At 36.2% G+C, this 25,566-nt stretch overlaps 2 protein-coding genes across 3 annotated transcripts in view; one reads left to right on the plus strand and one right to left on the minus strand.

Moving 5' to 3' along the window:
- LOC147831535 (uncharacterized) overlaps window positions 1-25,566 on the plus strand; it is a 600,059-nt gene that overhangs the window by 318,250 nt on the left and 256,243 nt on the right. The window lies entirely within an intron of this gene.
- lrp1ba (low density lipoprotein receptor-related protein 1Ba) overlaps window positions 1-25,566 on the minus strand; it is a 458,912-nt gene that overhangs the window by 311,336 nt on the left and 122,010 nt on the right. For both annotated transcript variants that reach the window (XM_087304094.1, XM_087304093.1), the window contains exons 4-8: window positions 21,524-21,643; window positions 16,297-16,425; window positions 10,173-10,430; window positions 9,342-9,504; window positions 3,050-3,272 (exon numbers count right to left, since the gene is read on the minus strand). In XM_087304094.1, coding sequence (XP_087160220.1) covers window positions 3,050-3,272; window positions 9,342-9,504; window positions 10,173-10,430; window positions 16,297-16,425; window positions 21,524-21,643 — 893 coding nt within the window. The remainder of the gene's footprint in view (window positions 1-3,049; window positions 3,273-9,341; window positions 9,505-10,172; window positions 10,431-16,296; window positions 16,426-21,523; window positions 21,644-25,566) is intronic.

Here is a 25,566-nt window from a genome sequence, read left to right on the forward strand (position 1 = left end):
GTTTAATTTAAAAGAGCTGATTTCCATTATATCACAATTTAAAATGTTATTTATTGTTCATAAATAAATAAATAAATAAATAAATAAATAAATAAATAAATAAATAAATAAATAAATCTACCAGAAACTCAGTTCAGAAATATATATATATATATATATATATATATATATATATATATATATATATATATATATATATATATATATATTCTGTGCTAATAAAAATAAATAAAATTATTATTTGTAGTGATAATAATAATACTAGTAATAATAATAATAATAACAATAAACAAAACAAGTTAAAAGAAATAAAAATAAATATAGACTCAGCTCAGAAATCACAAAAAAATCTATATTTGGTGCCTATAAATATAATTTAAATTATTTGTAGTATTAATAATAATAATAATAATAATAATAAATAAATAAATAAATAAATAAATAAATAAATAAATAAATAAATAAATAAATAAATAAATAAATAAAATTTACTCAGTACACAAACAAATACTATAAGGTGAAAACATTAAAACATTTCTTGGCTACACTAAAGACAACATGGAACTTCAACTAACACTTAAAATACTCCGAAAGTCTCCTAAATTGTTCAGCCGGTACTTGCAAATACTTTGAGGTCAATACTTTAAATTGCATTTAAAACGGTCTTTAGTGCATAAAGCGACTGAAATAATACAAATGCAGTTTTGTTTAGTTTTTCCAGCTACAGTAATCTCACAAAACATCCTGTAAACCATGAACACCTGCAGGCAGGCGCTTTCCAAAAGGGATGAGAAGAATTTTTTAAACACTTTCATAAGTATCCCATAGGGGTATCTGGTTAACACCAGATGTCTCATAATGCTGATGAACAGCCATGGATGGATTGCCCATTGTTTTCCAGAAAAACGCACGGGTTTGACAGTGCCCTTGGCTGGTTCCATGAACTATGGATGAAATTTATACTGAATTTATGAAGCTATGAATTTTGTATCACCATAGTTTTGGGCCCGTTCAAGGGGCGAAGGAGAGAGGCCAAACTTTATAGCCTTCAAAACAAACTGCTTTAACAGTTATTCAAAGCAGCATCATCTTTCATGGCTTTACTGCACACTATTAAGGCAGTTGGGCAAAATTTACGCAAGAACTTCTATATAGCTGCCGAGAGGTCACCAGACTTTGCTGTCTGAATTCATAGTCTGTGGATATGGGGGGGTCATAGGATCACACTTTACAATAAGGTTCATTAGTTAATGTTAATTAATACTAACTTGAACAAACAATGAACAATACATTTACTACTGTATTTGTTTATGTTAGTTAACGTTAGTTACTGAAAATACAGTAGTTCATTGTTAGTTCATGTTAACTCATGGTGCATTAACTAACGGTAACAACTATGGACTTGGATGTTAATAATGCATTAGTAAATGTTCAATTATGATTAATAAATGATGTACATGTGTTGTTCATGATTAGTTCATGTTGGTAAATGCATTAACTAATGAATCTTATTGTAAAGCGTTACCATTCATAGTATGAGAAATGTGTATCACATCAAAAGGGTGGTATGGCAACATTTGTAATAAGCATTTAGAAGTAGGCCAAGAGCATTCAATTATGGCCCATTTCCACTGAGTGGTAAGTTTCGGTACGAGTTAGCAAGCTTACATGCCCATTTCCACTATAAAAAGTAACCAAAAAGCGAACCGTACCATACCACTTTTTGTGTTCCCTTCCAAAGGGTACCTAGCACAACAAAAGGGTACTAAAAGGCAGAGCCAGACACACAGCTGGACACTATTGGTTTACAGAGAAACGTCACTCACTAGGAATTATTTAGTATACAAAAAAGTACCACAAATATTGCATGGAAATATAAGTGTCCATATAATAGTTTGCCAAAAGAGCAGTACTGAATTCTTGGTTGTGTGAATAATGTACATAGATGACATATGTAGTATGACACCATGTAAGACAAAAGAGCAGCATGTCCACTTGTAGGACTCACTCTCTTCCTCTCAGTATGCACCAGACACCTTATCAACACCCCATGCTTGTGGAAATATCATGCAATTCTTAATGTGCTTCTTACATGTGAGTGGGCTTGACAAACCACCTTTATTAGACGGACTATTTTCCTGTCCATATGCACCAGACACCTTACAAACACCCCTAACTTCTTTGAAATCATGTGCAATTCAAATACAAATAAGTGGGCTCGATGAACATTTCTAGAACACATTCTCTACTTTTGGTATGCTCAGAGATAATAAATAAATAAATAAATAAATAATAATAATAGTTAATTGTAACTTTAGCTTGTTAAAGCATGTAAATACACTGCTGCTCTCTAATGATTTAAAGCAGTGGTCCTGAACCACCAGGTTGCGGATCAGTACCGGTCCATGGATCAATTGGTACCGGGCCGCACAAGAAATTATTAATTATTTCTGTTTCATTTATTATCTGAATTTATCTTTTATTTTGAAAAATCTTTTATTTAAAAATGACCGTAGGCTTGACCCTCACTTGAGCGCCTAAATTCAACCCACAGGCAGCAAAATGAGTAAGAAACAGCTGTCTTTGGCAAGAAGATCAACTGCTGGAGATTGCAAATGATGGCGGCCTTTTAGAACGCTGTTCACATATCGATTTTCTAGAGTTTGTTATTTCCAATGAAGGTGCGGAACTTGAGTGCGCAAGCGGCGTGATGCCGCTTTGGTCAGAATCTCTTAAATGCAGAAAATTGCATGCTAAAACAGAAGTCTATCCTACTGGGCAGTATGCATTAAACAGCATGTCAAAATAGCAGTACACCCTAATTTGTAGTATTTAAAAAGCAATATATCAACAGAGCGTTGTACCCAATTTACTACTATAACAAAATCCATACTATCTAAAAAGGTAAATAAAACTACACGGATTACCAAGACAACTTAGTAAATATAAGTAAATATAAAGTAATAAAACACCACACAGTTACACCACACAATTTCATACGCAGCTTTTTGGCAGGAAGATTTTTGGATCAAGAAGAAGAACACCTTACCGAGTTTCCTTGTACGATTGTTTGCCTGTTCTTGCCATTGTAATCCACAACTTCGATAAAATCCAGATATGCGTCCGACCAGTAGACAAGTTTCTTAACCAAGTCCAATGTCACAGCGGTTGGCTGTTCAGTTTTATACTCCACTATCTTGGTTCGGTTGGTGCCATCCATGTTACATCGCTCAACCTTGGCAACTGTCCCATAGTCCGTGAAAAATAGCTTTCTGTGGATCAAGAAAACATCCGTTTTAAACCTGAATTTAACCTAAAACTTCTAAGTAGAGCTAGAAATCAAGGTTGTTAAATTATAGGGTATTCACATTTGTAGTTTTGTTCTCTTGGGTCAATTGGTCATTTATGGTACATATTTTGTGAAGGGACTCACTGATCATCCAAAAACAATCTTGCAGGTGGGCTGAATACAGTTGTTTTATGTGCATATGTAACAGAGGTCAGCATTTAGAAAGCAAAAAATCAATACAACTCTCTCCTAGCCTCAAGAGATGCACTAACAACTTACCCTAGAGGCTTGCATAGTAGATATGTGTAACAGGGGAAAAGAACAACAGGAAGGGTAACATTGCAGCAGTGATCTGAATGAAAGTAAGATTTAGCTGGGGGAGTATAACATAGGATTGCTAGAAGAGTTGTGCATGTAAACCTCACTCCTGATGCCTCAAGAGGGGCAATAGTGGCTGAAGTCTCGAACACCCTTGTTAGTTCCCACTCAAACTAGGATGAGTAAAACAGGAAAGGCTATATTAGTGCCGGGATCTGGATGAGAGTGAGGTTTAAAAGAGCCAGCATAATATATGGCTGCTTAATTTAAGTTTAAGGCAGTGAGTGTTACAGGGGCAGCTATTAGGTGCTGTGCAAGTAAATCTTATTCTTCTGATCTCACTACCCCAATCTTCTATTCTTAGTTTCCTTGTTAGTACTGCATTGAACTGGAGTTGAGCTGGTGGTAGTGACCTTGGTGCTGTGACACAGATGGAAGTTTTTGGGAGGGGTAAGTGCAATAGGGCATCTACTAGAATTGTGCAAATAAAACGAACGTGTGTGGCCTCAAGAGGCACAATATCAACAGACACTAAAAGCAGTTTTTTTTTTAGTATAGCTGCCTCTTATTCTGGAAATGCCAGATTCATGTAGAACCAGAGGGTTGGTGCCGTGACCCGGATGGGAGTGAGGTTTAAAAGAGCCAGTACAATATAGAGTTGTCCGTAGACCTCATCCACCTAGCCTTAATAGGCAATTTAGAGACTTGTCAAGAGAATGCCTTTAGGGTTAGAGATTTATCCATTGCATGCTAACAAAGATCTGTTGTAAGGAGACAAGTCTCTGATGTTAAAGAGTATTGAGTAACATCGAGACTATGAAGGGAAAACCAATGAGCATTTATTACTCCTTTCAATTGGTTAAAACCTTGTTGCTCTGAGTTCATATTTCAGCTGAAAATATACCATGTAGAATGCTACATGGGATGGGATGGGATACTTCTGCATTCTACATGTATAGCTGCCTCTTATTCTGGAAATGCCAGATTCATGTAGAGCCAGAGGGTTGGTGCCGTGACCCGGATGGGAGTGAATTTTAAAAGAGCTAGTACAATATAGAGTTGTCTGTAGACCTCATCCACCTAGCCTTAATAGGCAATTTAGAGACTCGTCAAGAGAATGCCTTTAGGGTTAGAGATTTTTCCATTGCATGCTAACAAAGATCTGTTGTAAGAAGACAAGTTTCTGATGTTAAAGAGTATTGAGTAACATCGAGACTATGAAGAGAAAACCAATGAGCATTCATGACTCCTTTCAATTGGTTAAAACGTTGTTGCCCTGAGTTCATATTTCAGCTGAAAATATACCATTTTGAAGAGATCCAAGGCACATCTTCCTTAGTATTGTCAGGTCATTGTTTAGTGCATACCAAAATCAGATGGAAGCATTCACACTTAAGTTGTTTTTCCACTATTGGACAGAAAGGTTTTGTTTAACCATTCCATTCCATGCTGATAATATAGCACAGAAGTTGTTTCACTTTCCACTGTGGCAATAATAAAAAAAACTCTTTGGAATGTAATACAAATGCACCAGTACTTATGCATCAAGTGAAAACCATAGCCCACGCCATCAATCATAATACACTGAACTGAAGCTGTCATGAAAATATATGCCAGCAAGCATTTTTGTTCTTAAAAGATGTCTAATAGATGTCTAATAGATGTCTAAACAAAGTCGATTTGGCTAAAACAAGGCCAGTGAAAATCTAAAAGACGTCTAAAAGTAGGTCAAAACTAGACTAGTCATCACATACAGGGGAATGAATGACTACGCATGTAAACTCTGCCTAATCTGTATTTGATGACTAGTCTAGTTTTACTTGGATGTCTATTACATTTTCACTGGCAGCCCAAATTTTGCCTTGTTCTAGCCAATCTGTCTACATTTAGATGTCTATTAGACGTCTATTTAACACAAAACTGTTTGGTGAGATACTTCTGCATTCTACATGTATTGCTTTGCAGTAACATTTCCAGGTAGTCGAAACAAGCATGAAACAATATTATTAATCTAGAGATCCTTCGTGGGATTCAAGACTCCTAAAACACAACACAACCACACTCATCACATTTATTGGGTTTACCAATCATAGATCTTGTGCTTCACATCCTCTTGATATGTGGTTACATTTTTGAAAGGTGTACATCAAGATACGATAAAGTGTACGCAACTACCATATGCACTTGATGCAGAAGCATAAACTGACCTTAACAGAGCAATCGCACAAGCCAAGTGTAAACACACCCCTAATCACTTATCCACTTATACCCATTCTTTTTTTATTATTTTGCAAAGCAGTGCTGTGCCAGAACATTTGCTTCAACAACAGCGCAATTAAACCTAGCCACCCTGAGCTAAATCTGAATGAATGGGTCACAGTATGGCATTCCTTTTTTTTCTTTACTAACACAAACTGACAGCGGAATAAAAGAGGGGAGGTCATCCGCATTACTCCACACACTGATTCTGGCACCGAAACTCTCCTCATCTTCTGAAAGCGACAAACTGCCCTCAACAGCATGCGCTACTCGGCGCTGCATACAAATGAATGTTTACCAAGAGACCAAAGAGTTTCTCACGTCACCGAAACGTTGGGTATCAGATAAGGATGATTTATTCACACCTATGAAAAACGTAACCGCGAGTCTTCTCTGACGCGTTATCATTTGAAGATAGAACTAATCGAGGAACATCTCTGCATAGGTCAACAAATTATGAACAATTTGTTTGGAGAGGGGGTTAAAAGGTCATTTATTGACTGTGATTTGACTTTCCAGATGCTAAATCTCTTTCTCCTGAACAGATAGACCTTAGCGGCCATGTGATTAATTTAAAGGTGACCTGTATATGACCAATATCCATTGATATATGTATGTATGCATGTATGTGAGTATGTATGCATGGATCCTTGTACTTATTTATTCATTCATTCATTCATTCATTCATTCATTCATTCATTCATTCATTCATTCATTCATTCATTCATTTATTTATTTATTTATTTATTTATTTATTTGTTTGTTTGTTTGTTTGTTTGCTTTTTGTTTGTTTGTTTATGTATTTATTTATTAATTTGTTTGATAAAGATAAAAGTTACATTTTACAATGTTTCATTTTTGCATGGTTTTTAATATATTAATCTTCATCATCATATGTTTGATAAATTTTACAATAATAATAATAATAATAATAATAATAATAATAATAATACAAACTATAGTATTATTACTATATATTCTTCTTAAATTAAATCGATGATAATTAGTATTTTTATGACTTGGCATTTGCTTTTGATTTGTATTTAATGAAATTACTTTATATTCTCAATTTATTTTTTTTATTATTAAATTTTGTTAAGAAAAAAAAAAATTTTTACAATGGTATGTTTTTGAATGGTTTTTACAACAATACTAATCTTCATCATCGCGGTTTTCATTAGTTTTACTTTAATAATACAAATTATAATATTTTAAATTGAATAAATTGACAACAATAAAAACGTATTAAAAATAATAATTATTTATTTATTTTGTATTATACCTATACAACAGTTCTGTCTGGTTCTCAAATAACAGTCATACAGCTTCTTCACCCTTCTGTATTACTCCGACCACATAGAGTGACAGCAGATCAATAAACTGCACTTTGACAGATATTGCTGCTGTAGGACAACATAATGCACTTTTGAGGCTTTTTAGGCGCAAATGTAGTCGTTTAGATTGCAACTATTCAGTTTATTTACTTTCTGTGTTGTCCACACGTGGACATTTATCTTTGGCTTCACCACACAACCACATCAGCCTTCACATTGCACATATCACAGAAAAAGAAAAACACAATATATTCAATGTGATCACAAAAATCACATTTAAAACCCTATACATATTTAAAACGCAGTATTTAAAATTCTAATGGCAGTCGGCACAATTGACCACATCCACATTTTTCTTTATTTGAGGTTGCCTAAAATGTTTTTTGATGGCAAGAGCTGAAATTTTCTATTTGAAGGATGGTAACAATCTTGATTAATTACATGTGCTTTCTGTTTAATTCTCATTGACTAAATTTCATTTAATTGTCTTTGCGCTTTACCAACAATTGCACTGGCAATTTTTACGACTCGACATGTTTTGTTTTTCCTTGATTCGCAACAGTCCATACCATGCAATCATAATAAAACTTACAACGATTTCAACCAAGTTCTTAAATACCATCTCCAGAATATCATAAATCACACCAAATTGTTGTAACCTCCTTATGAGATATTCATTCATTTTCTTTTTGGCTTAGTCCCTTTATTAATCTGGGGTCGCCACAGTGGAATGAACCGCCAACTTATCCAGCATATGTTTAAGTAGCGGATGTCCTTCCATCTGCAATCCATCACTGGGAAACCTAATGAGATATAATCTCTGCATTGCTTTTTTTTTTTTTTTTTTTTTTTAAATGCACTCTACATTTGCAGCAAATGTAAATTCATTATCAATTAATGTTCCTAAATATTTAAAACATCCAACTGTCTTTATTTCATGTCCCTCAAGGACCAGAGGTTTTCTACACTTGAGTATTAACTAGTTAATTTCTTCTAATTATTATCTCTTTGGTTATAATAAAATTTATCTCCAGTAAACTACTTTTACACCAGTTTTAAAGCAAATTTACATAACTATAGTACAATGTATCTCTTTTTGTTCCTGATTAAGTAAACCGGCCTATAACTAACTATAAGGATAGTGCTTATTTTAAATATTTATAATTTCAGCAATTCAGTGCATCAACGGCCATTAGCCTGCCATTGAGCAGAGCAAAGATGGCTGACATTCCACCACAAGATGGTGACAGAAACGGCATAAGTCTTAAGGGGAGGAAAATCTCAAATCATTTTAAAACAAGTAAGTGACATTAAGTCAATCTCTCTTTTGTATGTTTTAACGCTGCATTTATACCATAGTAATCTGCTAGTGTTTGCTTTGCTTTGGGTTTTTCAGGGTTAATTATTGTGCTATCCCAGTTGCAACAGAGAAATACAGGAAAATCCCTTTAGACTGATGGCATTTCATGCCGTTCAGCCTTATAATCCTAAAATGTGAGCAAAATAAACTGTTTTGACATTACTTTAGACAGTAGGCAAGAGAATCATTCAAATACTAGCTCTAAAGTTATGTAGGTAAATTGGCAACGGTTTTTGCTGTCCTGACATCAGCTGCAGATGTGAATGAATGGTGGAAGAAAGTAGTTCCTCGTACAAAAGGATTTGAGAGTCTTCGGATTGATTTTCCTTTTTATACACACGATCATGTCGTGAAACTGTTGTATAAACGCAATATCACACTCATAGCAGTGCAACATGGCTGTATGTCATCACTTGTGAGACACTAATCGCACACCTCCCACTAGTGACGATATACAGCCATAATGCACTGCTACATATACGATAGATAGATAGATAGATAGATAGATAGATAGATAGATAGATAGATAGATAGATAGATAGATAGATAGATAGATAGATAGATAGATAGATAGATAGATAGATAGATAGATAGATAGATAGATAGATAGATAGATAGATAGATAGATAGATAGATAGATAGATAGATAGATAGATAGATAGATAGATAGATAGATAGATAGATAGATAGATAGATAGATAGATAGATAGATAGATAGATAGATAGATAGATAGATAGATAGATAGATAAATGACATTTAGCATTGTCTTGAAGATCATACCCCATTATGGGATCCAGTGCCAGGCCTTTTGGGTTTTGAATGTCCAGGTCAATAATGGTCACACAAGTGTCTCCCTGCTCACTACACACGAATATCCGGTCGTTCACCCGATCCACAAAATAGAAGTTTCCTGTTAACCAGTCGATGGCCATGTGCTCCACATCTAAAATGGAAGAAACGGTTTATTTTTAGACCCATGACATCAGGGCAAGTTTGCTGCTAGTTAGAAACAATTAAAAATTCATGCGTACAACATACTGACATTCACAACCTGACATGCACACTTGACACACTTAACCTTCTACCATTAAACACTTCATTAGCGGATCATTAAACACTTCAAAAAGTGGAGAGAAAAAAAAGGCTAATGAGAAAATTCATATGGACACTAAACACAAACACTCAAGTTCATAAAAACTTCAAAGCACATTAGTTTGCGCTCGCTCTGAATAAAACATCAAAGTTAGGAAACGCTCCTTAACACTAGAGCCGCCACTGGGTCAAATTTACCCAAAGCGGTTTTGCTTTGTTTTTTTCAAATATACATAATAGATGTTCAATAAAGTCTCCCAGTCCCTGACTTCAAGAAAAATTGTGTGTTTCTTTTAAACCTAATGTTGTGAAACATTGCAAATTAATAGTTGTTTATAATGAATCCCATTATAATTTAGCTTATTTATAATTATTTTTCAGAGGCTACAATTTTGAATAGCTAATTTTATAACTACTTTTAGCTTCTGTCTGGTCCATTTTTAGTCGTGTAGTGTGTTAGAAAACTTTTCTGACACTAAGTAGGGAAAATCAATATGGACAACAATCGTTTGTACTTACTTTGTAGGTTTTGGCCTATCCGTATCTGGTGTTTTTCTGAAAATCCTTTAAGTTTGGTCATGCGAGCGCACCACAGCTGCCCCGTGTCCTGCACCACCGACAGCCAACATAAAGACTCTTCTCTGTAAATAAAGTCCAGCATTTGAGTCCCATTTGTCTCCATGGACTTGAGATTTGGCATAGTTGATCCATTGAGGTAAAGAACTGATATGAAATTCAGATTTGTTGTCAACAGAACCGGAGGTTTATCACCAGGATCTGAAAGAGAGAACATTTCGGATATTTTTTTTTTTTTCTGATGTACAGTTTAGGTCAGAATTATTAGCCAGCCTTAGAATTAAAATTTTCCTGCAAAGAGCAAGAAAATTTTCACAGTATGTCTGTTAATATTTTTTCCTCTGGAGAGGAAATTCTATTTTTTCCTTTTATTTCGGCTAGAATAAAAGCAATTATTATTACATTTATTATTACATTATTACATTAGGGACAATATAATTAGCCCCTTTAAGCTATTTTTTTTTTTTTTCGATAGTCTACAGAACAAATGAGTTATTAAAACTATTATGTTTAGAAATGTGTTGAAAAAAATCTTCTTTCCGCTAAACATAAATTGGGGGAAAAATAAACAGGGGGACTAATAATTCAGGGGGGCCAATAATTCTGACTTCAACTGTATATAAATAGATCAGTCATTTATGTTGAACATAAAATAACATTTGTGTGTGTGTGTGTGTGTGTGTGTGTGTGTGTGTGTGGTTGTGTCATTGTTATTTTTCTTCACCAAACACAAAAAGCACAGAAAACACAAACAAAAAAGTTAGCTTTTTTTAAAAAATATAAAAACATGTTAAAAAAAAAAAATATATATATATATATATATATATATATATATATATATATATATATATATATATATATATATATATATATATATATATATATATATATATATATGGTGTAAATTACAAACTAAAGATTAAGTTTTGGAATTTATACATAAAAAATTAAAAACAAATGTTTTTGAAATACAAATATTCTAAAGGATTGTTAGGCTGCATTAATTAGGGTAACCAGAGACGGGAAAACTTCCCATATGACATTATAATTTTAGTGTCATCTACGCTTATGTTAGTCTGTTTTTCATTAGCCTGTGGTCTCCATAATCCTGGATGAGGTCGTATCCTAAGCAGATGCTCTGGTGGTCGAGGAGGATTGGAGAGCAAGAGACTGATTCCTGAAAGACCCCAGAAACAGATGAGTGTCTGCACTGACCCTGTACACCTGTCGATGACCTACTCACACACATGCAGTTTCTGCCTTGACTAAAGCTCTGCACAGGTAGTTTGTCCATAGGACAAATAGTCGTGCCCAACTGAGCCTGGTTTCTCTAGAGTTTTTTTTTTTTTTTTTCCTTCACTTTAGTCAATTGGTGAAGTTTTGTTCCTCACCACTGGTTTGCTTGGTTTGGGACTTGTGGAGCTGCTCATCGATGGATTTGCTCTTCAGTGTTTGGACTTTCAGCAGTGATAATAAGCCACACTGAGCTGAACTAAACAAAACTTTAAATCTGAAAACTGAACTGTCACAGTTTCAATTGCAGCTTACTAGAACTTCTATGCTAAGCTGCTTTGATACAATCTACATTGTAAAAGTGCTAGAGAAATAAGATGAATTGAAATAAATTTTAACATGTTTTTAGAGTAAAAAAGCAGACTTCTTTGTCTTGCTAAGGCTAATTTCTAACTTTATAATGTTAAATACACACAATTACCTAATTTGTTCACGCAATTTAGGATTTTTTTTTTTACTATTTCGGCTTGATGCATCAGTTTTCAGCTTTCAACATGATTACAACAAAATAGAGATGTGAACCTACACTAGTCTCACGGTTCGGTTCGGTTATGATTATCATGCCATCGATTCGGTTCAATTCGATATTTCGGTGCATCACGGTGCATTGATGGTGCTTTCTATACACAGTTTTATATTTTCTTCACAGCAGCATTTCTTGTATTAAAATGTATGAATATATTTATAATTTATATACTATTCGTTATACAATTTTGTCATTTAATACAAACAGTCAGATATATAAACTGTAACTTTAAACAAAACGAGCATTTATCAAATAATATAAACAAATATAAATATCCAGCTCACTCTCTGATCCTTGTCTAGTTCTCTTACACCTCTTTAATTGGTCACACCCTCAAAAAAAAAACGGTTGCGATTGGCTCTTGCGCGCTGCGTTCTTCACAGATGAGTGATGCTGATAAGCGGCAGGCGGCAGCGGCGATCTCACAGCTGATGTATGATAGACACAGTGGAGAAAACTCTGCAGACACGCACTGTGTGTGTGTGTGAGAAAGAGAGAGAGAGAGAGAGAGAGAGAGAGAGAGAGAGACAGAGACAGAGCGAGAGACAGCGCGCGCGAGAGAGAGAGAGAGAAATGGAGTAGGCTACTTTCATTCTCTCGATCTCAGTGAAATAGGGGCTATTGTTGTATTTGTCAGTGAAAGACTGACCCAGCAAACACACACAGTGAAATTGTGCACAGTTTATGAGTTTTAAGTAGTTAAAGCGCTGTAAATACTCGCGATCGCCTCTTTCGCGACAGAGCGCATATAAGGGTAAATGACGTCAGTAATAACCGGTTATGATTATTACTGAAACCGATACCGAACTGTCTGCGTCTGCATCGCAGTGCACCGAAAAAACTATTATTTTTGACACCCCTACAACAAAATATACGGTTTTCTTTACTAAATGTAAACTTGCATTGCCATATAATTGTTCTTAATTTACTGGATATTTTAAAATATATCTCAGTTTCAAAAGAAATAAACAAATGTAATGAACAATGAATAAAACTCATCTTAATATATTTTTCTATTAAATAAAGATCACATTAAAATGTAAAAATGAGTGTGCATGTATTAATGTGCTCTTTATGTAATAGTGAAAGTGTCTGAACTTGAAGAAACATCCACATAAATAATGCATATTAATATTTTGGTCAATAAATATTTATACACATTTTTGCTTACCTATATAGCACTTCAAACACTTACTACCGAGCTTTCACTTATTAAAAGTAAGACTAATTACTGCAACCCAAATTATGCAAACTTAAACTTTGTGATGGTCTTACACTTTTTTTTTCTCTTTCACGCTAATCAACAGACACCATGAAGTGCAATTAACTGTAAGCATGTAATCATCTCTAAGTTTGACAGACAGTCGCTGGTCGTCTCTGATTGACTTTCCATTAAGGCCTCCTCTGTTTATATCTGTGGCAGCCCAGCTCGCCAACGGCCATTTGCATATTGATGACAATAAGTGTAACTGACACTCATATCAGGCGAATGACAGTGTCACATACACTAATGCACACAGCTGATCATGCTAGCCTTCTGAGGGCATCTTGTTTAATCAAACAACCCAGAAGCCATTGTTTTTTACCAATCTAGTCTAGACTAGCTTTTTAAAACAACTATAATTTGTATGTTGAGCAAAATGTCAAGTGCCGAGTTTGCTGACCTTCTTTTGTTCGAAAAATTGGACACTTTTTTCTAGTGGCTCCTGCTGAGAGAAAATGTCGAGTATAGAACTGCTTTTATTGTGTGTTAACACTTTGATTGAGTGTTTCAGCAATGCTAAATGCACAATTAAGAAGTGCAATGTAAATAGGATAAAATAGTAACAATTTATTTAGAAACTGTCTATAAAAACAACCCTAATGGAAACCATGAGGTAATGCGCTAAACTGTCACCGAAGCACATTTTAACATGCTAGCAACAACACAGAAATTTGTCAAAAATGCAGAGATATATTAAATAAGATCCCTCAGAATGCCTAAGCAACTTAATAGCAGCTTTGTGTGCACTAAAAATCCTCCAGAAACATTTAACAACCCCAAATCAACTATTTTAAACGCCCTAAAAAGCAAATGGTGCTGGGATAAAACCCTTCTGAACCCTGCAGCAACAGGCTGATAACTAACTACTCAGAATATACATAGTAATATACATAACAATGTGCTAGAAACATTTAGAATTGGTTAGCAGCTAGCTAACAATAACCCAAATTCCCCAAAATCACATACCATTCAGCAAATAGCAAAAAGCTAAAACCCCTTAACACCACAGCAACAGGCTAGCAATATTAATTGCATCTAGTTTGAAAATGCTAAGCAAAAAGCTAAAAACTAGCCTACTTAGAATATAGGCAACATTGCAATGTGCTAAAAATGTTCAGAATCAGTTAGCAGCTAGGAGGCAATTACCCAAATTCCCCAAAAACAAATACAATGCAACAAATAGCAAAAATCTAAAACCCTTCTAAACAACACAGCAACAAGCTAGACATCTCAATTGCATATCTTTTGACAATACTTAGCAGAAAGCTAAAAACCTCCTAGAGCATTCTAGACACATATTACGGTTTTAAAAAAAGAAACTTCTTAGAATATACATGGTAATGTGTTGAAAAAAATATATAATTCTTTAGCAGCTGCCTAGCAATTATGCAAATTCCCAAAACCCACATACAACGCAGTGAATAGCTAAAAGCTAAAATCCTCCTGAAAACCACAGCAACAGGCTAGCAATTTCAATCATATGTTTTAAAAATGCTAAGCAAAACGCTAAAAACTTCCTAGTAGAAATAAACTACTCTGATATGCAGAGCTACATGCTGAACATGTATTTAAACTATTCGAAATTACAACAACATGCTGCCAAAACCCATTCAGTACCCATACAGCAACCAAATAGTGCAGTGTCAAGAACACCCTAAAATTACCAACTTTAACACTGAGCTAAAACTAGCAAAAATCATGCAAGCAAAATTCCTAAAAACTTAATATAAATGTGGTAACAACCAATTATGAATATCCTAGAACGTCCTATAACACTTTATAGTAAGGTGCTAAAGAATTTAACTTGCTTACCAACTGGCTAGCAAGTATTTAAAATTACAGCAACAACCACATGCTGCTAAAAATCTTCCGATAATCATACAGCAACCAGATAGCGCAGTTTCCAGAACTCTCTAGAATGACCAACTCTAGCACTGAGCTAAAAACTAGCAAAATCATGCTAGCAAATTCCAAGAAACCACATTTCAATGTGCTAACCACCAATTAGCAACATTCTGGCACACCACAGAAACAGTATAGTAATGTGCTAGAGAATTTAACTTGCTTACCAACTGGCTAGCAACTATTCAAATTTACAACAACAACCACATGCTGATAAAACCCATTCAGTACCCCTACAGCAATCTACTAGCGCAGTTTCCAGAACACCCTAAAATTACGAACTCTAGCACTGAGCTAAAAACTGGCAAAAATTATGCTGGGAAATTTCAGGAAACTACATTTCAATGTGCTAACAACCAATTAGCAACATCCTAGAACGTCAAAGAAACCTTATAGAATAGTGCTATGCTAAAAAATGGAATTTTCTTACTTTTACTGCAGTTGGTATCCAGCGTTTTGATGCATTACTGCCACCTTCAGCTCCGGAGTGTGGAACAGAGGTTAGTTTTTAATTTGCTTACCAACTGCATGTGGTTAAATCAACAACCACATGCTGCTAAAACCTATTCAGTACTCAAACAGCAACTAACTAGGACAGTTTTCAGAACACCCTAGAAATACCAACTCTAGCACGGAGCTAAAAACTTGCCAAAAATTATGCTAGCAAATTCCCAGAAACCACATATCAATGTGGTAACAACCAATTAGCAATGTCAATGAACACCATAGAAAATGTATAGTAATGTGCTAAAGCATTTAACTTGCTTACTAACTGGCTAGCCACTATCCAAACCCCCATTAAACACACAGCAATGCACTAACATGACACAATGCACCCCGAAATCTACTCACAATGCTAAATATTAGTCAAAAAGTTTATGAAATCAATTGAAGTTAGAGGTAACTCTCTCACAGACTGACTCCTTCCAGCTCATAGTTTCTGCAAATATTGGATTCATGCAGGGGTTAAATTATTTTTAGACTTGAGCTTAAAGCGCTGCTGAAAATCAAAATAAAATACATGTTGCTTAATGAGCTTTTTTTGTGGTTCTGAAACTAACAGGGATGATAAATGGACTCACCTGTTTTGGCTTTGCAGGATCGTCTGTTGGCCTGCAGGCTGAAGCCATCTGTGCAAGCGCATCTGTACGATCCCTGCGTGTTCATACAGATCTGACTGCATGTCCCGTAATCCCTGCATTCATCATGATCTGCGGACAACAGCGGGGCTATTTATTAAACGCTAAATGTGCTCAAACATGACCTAAATATGCAAACCCGACTCTTAATGTCAGCGTTCTGCAGCAACCTATCAAAACACATGAATATGCAAATGTGTGTCTGCAGAAGGAAGGGTGAGTAAATTGATGCTTTGGTTCCTATAATGGTAATTTATCATGAAATCGAGAACAATATTTCAAGGATTTGAGTTATTGCATTGGAGAAACAACCATAGGTAAAGACATGAAAACACCATTAGCTGAGACATTTTTATGGGTATGCCATTGGGTGCATGATTAGAATTCATACAAATCAGATTACAAAACCAGCAATAATTTAAATTGTCAATAAACTTGAAATATTTTAAATTACTGAAGCTAAACATTATAAAAAGTAACACACTAATTGTGGCTATTTACTATAATTTCTGGGTTAGGAAGTGAAATATGGTATTTTTTGGCTTTTTGATTTAGTCCCTTTATTAACCTGGGGTCGCTACAGTGGAATGAACCGCCAAAAACACATACACGATGGACAATTTAGCTCCTTCAATTCACCTGCAGCACATGTGTTTGGACTGTGGTGGAAACCAGAGCACCCGGAGGAAACCCACACGAACATGGGGAGAACATGCAAACTCCACACAGAAATGCCAACTGACCCAGCCAAGACTCGAACCAGCAACCTTCTTGCTCTGAGGCAATCGTTTCTCCCACTGCGCCACCAAGATGCCCAAACGAACCCAAGCTCATGCTGAAAATGTAGCCCCGCGGATGTTTCTGTACATTGCGATTTACATGGCAGGAGGTACATATGGCTGCTTTTAATTTTTTTAAACAACGCAACGGGGCGGTGTGACGCCGCTCCTCTTTGTGCTAGCCGGCTGACGGCTCACCTCCATGTGGAGGGCTTTCCCGCCGCAACCAGTTTGTCTGGTTAGCCTGTCGTGTTACGTCGGCAGAGCAGAGGCCTGGAGGGGAGCCAGCCGCGACGACCGGGTTTAAGTCTGGGGAGGAGCGGTTCCAGAAATGAGGTAAGACAAAAAACAGTATACAAAAAATAAAGAGAACAAGTTCATAACAGGGCGAGAATGCGATGAAATCTGAAAATGCAGTCAAAATCAGATGAGGGCTTTTTTTTTTCTGGACGCCTTTTGTAAATCGTTGCTTGGGTTTAGAAAAGGAGGAGGAGAGTGGGTCGGCAGATTGGCCGGCCGCCCAGTCAATCGTTCAGTCATTCAGTCAGTCAGTCGGACAGACGGTCGGTTGACAGTGGCCTCCGGTGGCTTTACGCGAGAACAACGGTGTTTGAGATGTGAATAAGCACGCACAGCGGCCTCTCATCGGGGAAAACAAAAACTGCACAAATACGTACCTCCCGGGACATATTTCGCGGTCTCCAGAAACGTCCGAGGGGCTACATTTCCAGAATGAACCTGGGTTAATTAATTGTCATCCAGATCAGAGATGCCCAAACCAGGTCCCACAGGCCAAAGTTGGACCATTGTATCCTTTGATTTGGCCCGCCAAAGGAAAAAATATTGGGTGGGGTTTAATGCCTTTAACAGAGATTCTCATTTCTATTTTATTGTAACGATTTGTTTGTTTGTTTCATTGTTGAGCTTAAAAAAAGTAAACTGAAATGAAATGTTTTGATTAAATGTTGTAAATGAGTCAGATAAAAAATGTAGCTACATACAGTATTGTCAATTTAAGAATAGGAGACAAAGCAGACATCAGTGTGCAAATTAAGGCAAAGGCAGGTTGTCTTTTGTGTCTTATAAATGGATTTTTCTTCAGGGTAATAAGTTAAATTAAATACACATTTAGAATCCGAATACATAAGTAAATACGGTTGAAGTATTTTATTTTATTTTTTTCTATTTATAAATATTGTGAAATAAATTTAGAAATTACCCATGGCCCATTTAATGTAATACAGTTTGCTGTATTTACTTTTGGCCCACAGCTCTCAATTCATCTTGGATTTTGACCCTTCGTATGAAAAAGTTTGTGCGCCCCTTAACTAGATGCACTTGTTTATTACTTTATTAAATTGTAAAACGTAATTCTGTAGGGCTGAATTTAATTTAAGAACTTAATTACGCTGAATATAAAAAAGACAAGCCAATAAAATAACCACATTTTATTGACAGTGAAATTTTATTGAATGTGAACAAGTGGAGAGACATTGTTTTACTAGCGTTGTCATGACAGCAGAGTATCGCTATTTCAGGAATTACATGGAAACGTCCTGACGGCGCGTTATTTGAGTGGACATTGCTTTCCCGGTGAAAGATTCTGGATGCACTTAAATAAAAAAAATTGGGTACTTGAGCAGAATAACCTTTGACTGCGGCACACACATACAACATTGACCATTCGTTTTACTGTTTTGTGCTTTTGTCGACACAGCAACAAACCGATCTTGCGTTACACAAGTCATTATAAAGAATGGGTTTCATAGCACAGCAATCTGGCGTGAAAGCCACTTCAGCTGGTAGCTGAATGTGGACTAAAATCAGTTTTTTTTCCCCAAAATAATAGCCTAATGTGTAATGTGTATTTATATAGCGCATGTATCGCGCATTAGGAGACCAGTAAGGGCTACTGGAGACTATTTGGCCAGGACACTAGGGTTACACCCCTACTCTTTACAAGAACTGACATAGGATTTTTAAGTGTCCCCCTTCACTTTACTGGGGCATTAGGACCTACACAGACTGCAGGTTGAGTGCCCCCTGCTGGCCTCACTAACACCACTTCCAACAGAGACCTAGTTTTCCCATGTGGTCTCCCATCCAGGTACGGTCCTGGCTCAGCCCTGCTTAGCTACAGTGAGTAACCAGTCTTGGGCTGCAGGATGATATGGCTGTGGCTATTCTGATGGCTGTATGTTTAGTGCATCCTTAATCAAATAGAAACATTTTCAATGGGTAGCTAACAACTTAGACCATGTCTATGTGTACATTGGTATTTTATAAACAGAGTTTCCCCTGCTTTCAAAATATCTGTCCACACGAAAGCACACAGTGATTTATGTTAAGGGTGCACCAAGCCAACAAGCAGTGATGAAAGCCTTTTATGCTGGGTTTACACCAAACAAGAAATGGATTATGTGTGTGAGTACGTTGTATACAAGTCAATACAAACATGAGAACAAAGGCGGATTTTTGTACTGTTGTGCGAACGACACCGAATATGGGACACGTTTGCCATAAACATGCAGAATTTGCCTCAATTACGTTTTCTGTCTTTGTTGTGAACCCAGTCTCATGCTGGCCAATTAAAAAAGAAGGCCAATGAGGCACAATTTCTGGTTTTAGTGTCCACATGACCACATTGTACCTGGAGTTTCGTAAAATCATCACCAATCATGGAAAATCGATGGTTTTCAGAAAATCTTGGTTTCTGAATCTGATATTGTGTTTTCATGTGGACAAACAGCCAAACTGTTTGTGTGTGTTTGTGTGGACAGGGTCTTTACTTTCCTTAAACAAAATATAGTGATGGTAAGAAGATTGTATATCCATGCACATGTCACCAGTGAGTTTACTTTGAATGATACGAATCATTTAGCCACATTGAAATACAACATGATTTTTATGACCTGGTGAATTCTGAAAAAATTGTAATAAATTCCACATCAAAATATGGACAGAGAAAGACATTGGGTCCTATTGTGTCGATGTGTTTTGTGCGATTTGTGTGTTTTGTAGTTTTTCAGACCAGTGCAATGCTAATGTTCCTGTATTTCGCCACGTTGTTTAAATAGCAAATCCATTTGTGCCACTTTGTGGTCTATAAAGGAGGTGTGTTAAGACGCATTGCTGGTGCGTTGCTATTTTAAGGAACTGAAATAGACTGTGCCATTGATCAACTAAAAGCAAGTCTAAAGTCCAGTGCAGCGCGCGTTAGTTATGTTGTGTTTCCTTACTCCACGAAATTAAAGGAGTAAAGAGTTAAAGTAAAGAGAAAGTAAAGCGAATGGAGGAGGCTCGTTCTTTAACCTCACACAGATGGTCTGTTTAACTGTTTCCTCTCTAGTGAAGTGATCAGTTTTTCTACTTACAACATGCGCCATGTAAATTGCGAATGCGCTATGGCATGACACAAGTGACTTTTAAAGGGAATGGGAGACTCAGATTGGTTTAATGTACATTATGCTCAAAAACAGCCATACCTCATTAAGAGAATAAGCACAACCTTGTCAGACCATGTGCTGGGGCGCAAAGTGCATTTTTCCATCCTTAAAATAGCGAAAGTGGATTTAGACACGCCCTTAATTGTCTTGCGCCACGTACTTTAGAATAGAAATAGAGCCCTTTTCTTTGGGAACCCCTCTCTCCGAAAAGCTTGTACGGCAGCAGATGCTTTCATGTAGAGGTCTGCATTCCGAATCACGGGAGTGGTCGGTAACGGGTTTAATTTGGGACGGGAGCGGGCTTTCTAGCAATATCGCTCCCGACTCCCGAGTTGATTTTGTTCTCCCCCCGCTCTTTAGCGGGATCGGGCGCAGCGGGCAGAAAACGGGGCGGGTTGGGCAGCGGGACAACAAGTGCTTAATATAAGCGGGAGCGGTCGGGTTCGGGCTAAAACCTGGCGGGAGCGGGATTCAAAATTTAGTCCCGCGCAGATCTTTACTTTCATGTAAACTCAGCCTTAATGATTAAAAATCTAAGACTAATTAAAATATGAACAATTTAGGTAGCTAACAGCTTAGCCGATTATCTTACATTTTACTTTGTTCAGTGCACGATTAGAGATAATTAAAAATCCTTGTTTTAATTCATAGAAATGTTAAGATCTTTTAATTTTTCACTAATTTATAAAGTCTAAATATGACTTTTTGCTCGGCCTATAAGTTTAGCATAGCTTGAAAGAGGAAAAGCTAAAATAATTACAAAAACATGCTGTTTGCATAGAGGGAAAAGTATATTTTGACCCCTATTGCTAGTCATAACTAGTTTTCCATCTAGATAACATTTTATCGCACAATATTTTGTCTTGCAGTTTTAACAACTGTTACATATCTCATAATAAAGTGGTACTTAATAAAGTGGTGATTCCATCCGCTGATGACCCTCACCTCGACATCTTCTCCCGTCCTCGTCTACCTCGAAACCTTCCCCGCAGAAACAGGACGTCCCGTTTCTCATGACCACACAGTCAAACTGACACCTCCGCTCCTGGCAGCTGCGCACCAACTCTGAGGGGAAACAAAACAGACTCTGTTTGATTCACGGTCTTAATATCACAGCACAGGGTTTCGCTCTTACCGTGAACATGCAGTTACTCTCGGTGAAACCTTTCATAAAAGCACAATGCCATTTTGGCGGTATGAAATCATTTTTAAAAGTCGAACAGATGCAGGCTCATTATGAGACTATGATTCAGCGCTTTTTAAGTGGCACTTAAGGCCTGTTTCCCTGGATGCAATTCTTCCAGTTGGGCTCACGCTCCAAACCGCTGTCAATACACGACGACGAGGCTCGAATTTAAGACCCATTGTGCAATATTTATCACCTGCAGAACGCTTACGGCCTCGTAATGAAGGATGTTTGATGACGGTGTGCCCGAGTTTCGCACCACATTAGGAAACCCTTGCTTTTATCTATTAATCCTTGAATCGGTTGATAAATAGCAGTCGTTTATAAACACTTGAGCACCATTCTGTCAATATAGTCAATATTTGATGTTTTTATTCATTGGGGGGTGTGGCTAACAGGTCACCTTGATCTTTTTGAGCCATTCGTGATTGTTTTAAGTGCGTGGCGATGCATATTACACAGAGAAGAGTGTGAAAGAGAAAGATTTGAGACGGTTGAGTCACTCTAATCGTGACAGAGAGAGAGATTTTCAGTGTGCATTTGCAATGGAGCCCACATTAATAATAAGCGTGCGCTGAGAAATTCATCGACCCACCCCAGGCACGCACATCGCAATGGCTGACTGTTTTAAATTAAGTACTTCTTTAAAAATGCATCACAGCGTTTAAGGGTAATGCAAAGCGTTTTACAATATGAGTTTAACTGAAAGTGAAATATAATGGCTTTTTATCTATTACAGGGAACGTGTATCCACTTGAGCTGAGAGATGTTTAACTATTTATATGTGGGACAAGCGACTAACAGTTCCTGAAATATATTTTATAATCTCGGCGATATATTCTTTATTTATTTATGCAGACAGGGGCAACTGAGCTACTAAAATCTGCAGTTTTATTCTGTCACATAAGAACTGGGAGCAGCAACGACATGTTCTTTGTTCCACAAACGTCAGATTTTGAAGAGTAAATAGCGACAAATGTTTTGTTTGGGGGGATAAACGAACCCTTATGACAATCGCTGACAGGTTTCTGTTTTGACTTGGCTTGATTAGTTGTCATCTGTACATCGTTTGAGAAGGAGTATTTACACTAAAAGCAATCCAAGACTATTTTCCAAGAACAGCCTCAGATAAAAAGAGAAAAATACAAGAAGATTTAAAACAAATAATGAAGTTCATATGCATTACATTTATGCCAAAATGATGGTGGAATATATGACCAGTCTAAAAAGATGACCTTAAATGCTGCAATCAAAATAGCAGCAGCACGCCAAACTAACACAAACCGAAGAGAAGAAAACTGCTGATAAAAAACATGATTAACTATTTATTTTGATTTAAAAGTTTTCCAAGTTTTATTTTCCTGATATTATATCTGAAAGTCCTTTTGATAACCCTGAAAAATGTAAGCCTTTGCCCATTAGCTATAAAAAGCAGAATCTTAGATGTCATAGACAACAAAAAATGAAACTTTTATATTGACAAAAGCCAACAGACTTTAGATGAGTTAAGAGAAAAATAAATAAAAACACAAGCATCAATTTAAAAGACAGAAACTAGACCTCTACAACTCAAAGCTGCAAGTCAGAACGTTGATTATCAGTCGAGAATTACTCTTCGGAGAAAACAAAGCTTTTGCTAGGAAGCTAAAACTTCAAAACCTAACCGTTTTTTGCACCGCAATGTTGCTGAATGTGTGAAACTACTGTAGGACACTCTCCGCCACCCGGATTCACACTAATCTCCTCTGAGCGGGAAGGAGGCCATTACGGGTGGACTCTCGCTGTGAGTCAGGCTCCGGCACAACGGGATTTATCTCCAATGAACTCCAGAGCTCTCCCTCAAGGTGATTTTCTCTCAGCGAGGAGCCCTAGTTCTTCTGACACTTGCCGGGTGATGTAGTGCTAACGTTGCCGGTCCAGGAAGGGTGCCGAGTCTGACAGGGGCGTTAAGGTAAATGCCTGTAGATCTATTTCTCTACCCCAACCCCAAAGAGCTTGAACTTTAGCTGCTGTGAACAATCAATCACTCTCGGGAGTCCCGTACCACATTAAAAATTGAAGGCCGAGACCTTGAAAATCTATATAGACTTAAATGCCAGAGCTACGTTTTTTTATTTATTTATTTTTTCCTTCTTTTATCCGGACCACCTCTAAAGATTGACACATTCAAAAGATCCAGTGGAATGGCTCATGAATGGGATTGCTGTTGTTTTTTTTTTTTCTTCTTCTTCTTCTTTTACTTATTTTTTAACTTACAAAGTTAGATTTGGTACTGTTACTGGTTTATGTTGTTATATTGGATGAGACATAACATTAAGTGAGTTTCTACTGGTGCTGGGTGAAAATAAGAGAGATTACAACAAACAGATATGTGAAACAGAAATAACAATTTATTAAACACTGATATTAAGCAATGATTATATGAATTCGGAATGTAATTTCAATGAACGAATCAAACGAAAAACAGTGTTGTGTTGCCAAAACAAATAAATAAATAAATATAACAAAACAATCTAACTAAACACCAACCTACAAAACTAACTAACCAAAGACCAAACCGGAATCTTCAGCGTATGTGACGCTTAACTAAACTACTTTAACTATTCAAAACATAATTACTAACTAACTAATTAACTAACTAACACAAAAGAAGATTCTACTCAGAACTACTAGAGTTCTCGTGAATTACACATTGTTAACAATTAGCAAAACAAAAGCTTATCTGATAATCCAATTCTTATAGAGATAGTTCGACTTTCTAATGTTTGGGTAAATTGAGCAACAAAATCTTATTTTAACAATAAAGCACTTAAACGACAGACAAACTAAACAACAAGGAATAATACGAGCACGAAAGAACAGGCTGGTTGACACAAGTGAGGAGTTTGGTAGTGAATAAGGTGCTCCTCTTGATCAGAGCAAGCAAATTATTAAAGTGACAGTTCACCCAAAGAGGAAAATTTACTCCTAATTCCAGGCCTTTATGAATTTATTTTTTTCTTTTAAACACAAACGAAGATTTTCTGGAAATTTTTGGAAACCGGTATCCATTGATATCCATATAGTAGGAAAAGAAAATGCTATGAGAATCTGATTTCTTCAAAGTATCTTCTTGTGTGATGAAAGAAACTAGTTCGGAACAAGTCGAGGCTGAGTAAATGATGACAGAGTTTGCATCTTGGGTGAACAACAGTTCATCATTAAACCCCCTGAATCATTACCCCCCTGTTTATTTTTCCTCAATTTCTGTTTAATAGAGAGAAGATTTTTTTTTTTCTACACAATTCTAATCATAATAGTTTTAATAACTCATTTCTAATAACTGATTTATTTTATCTTTGCCATGATGAAAGCACATAACATTTTACTAGATATTTTTCAAGACAATGGTATTCAGCTTACAGTGACATTTAAAGGCTTAACTAGGTTAATTAGGTTAACTATGCAGGTTAGAATAATTAGGCAAGTTATTGTATAACAACGGTTTGTTCTATCGGGGAAAAAAAATAGCTTAAAGAGGCCAATAATATTGATCTTAAAACTTTATCCATAGGAAAAAAATATTATCAGACATTCTGTGAAAAATGTCATTGCTCTGTTAAAAATCCTTTGGGAAATATTTTTAAAAATTTAAATAAAAAAAAAATCTAATTCAAAAATTCAAAGGGGGACTAATAATTCTGTATAATTTTGTGCTAATTAACTGTATCTCTTTATATCAAATTATATTTAGCAAACCCAGCAATGCCAAAAAATACGTACTTAAGGATGAAAACCACTTGGTGTATCAAAACTCACATGT

Source organism: Danio rerio, chromosome 22 (assembly GCF_052040795.2).
Source record: "Danio rerio strain M-AB ecotype USA chromosome 22, GRCz13ab, whole genome shotgun sequence".
In the NCBI taxonomy this organism is placed as follows: Eukaryota; Metazoa; Chordata; class Actinopteri; order Cypriniformes; family Danionidae; genus Danio; species Danio rerio.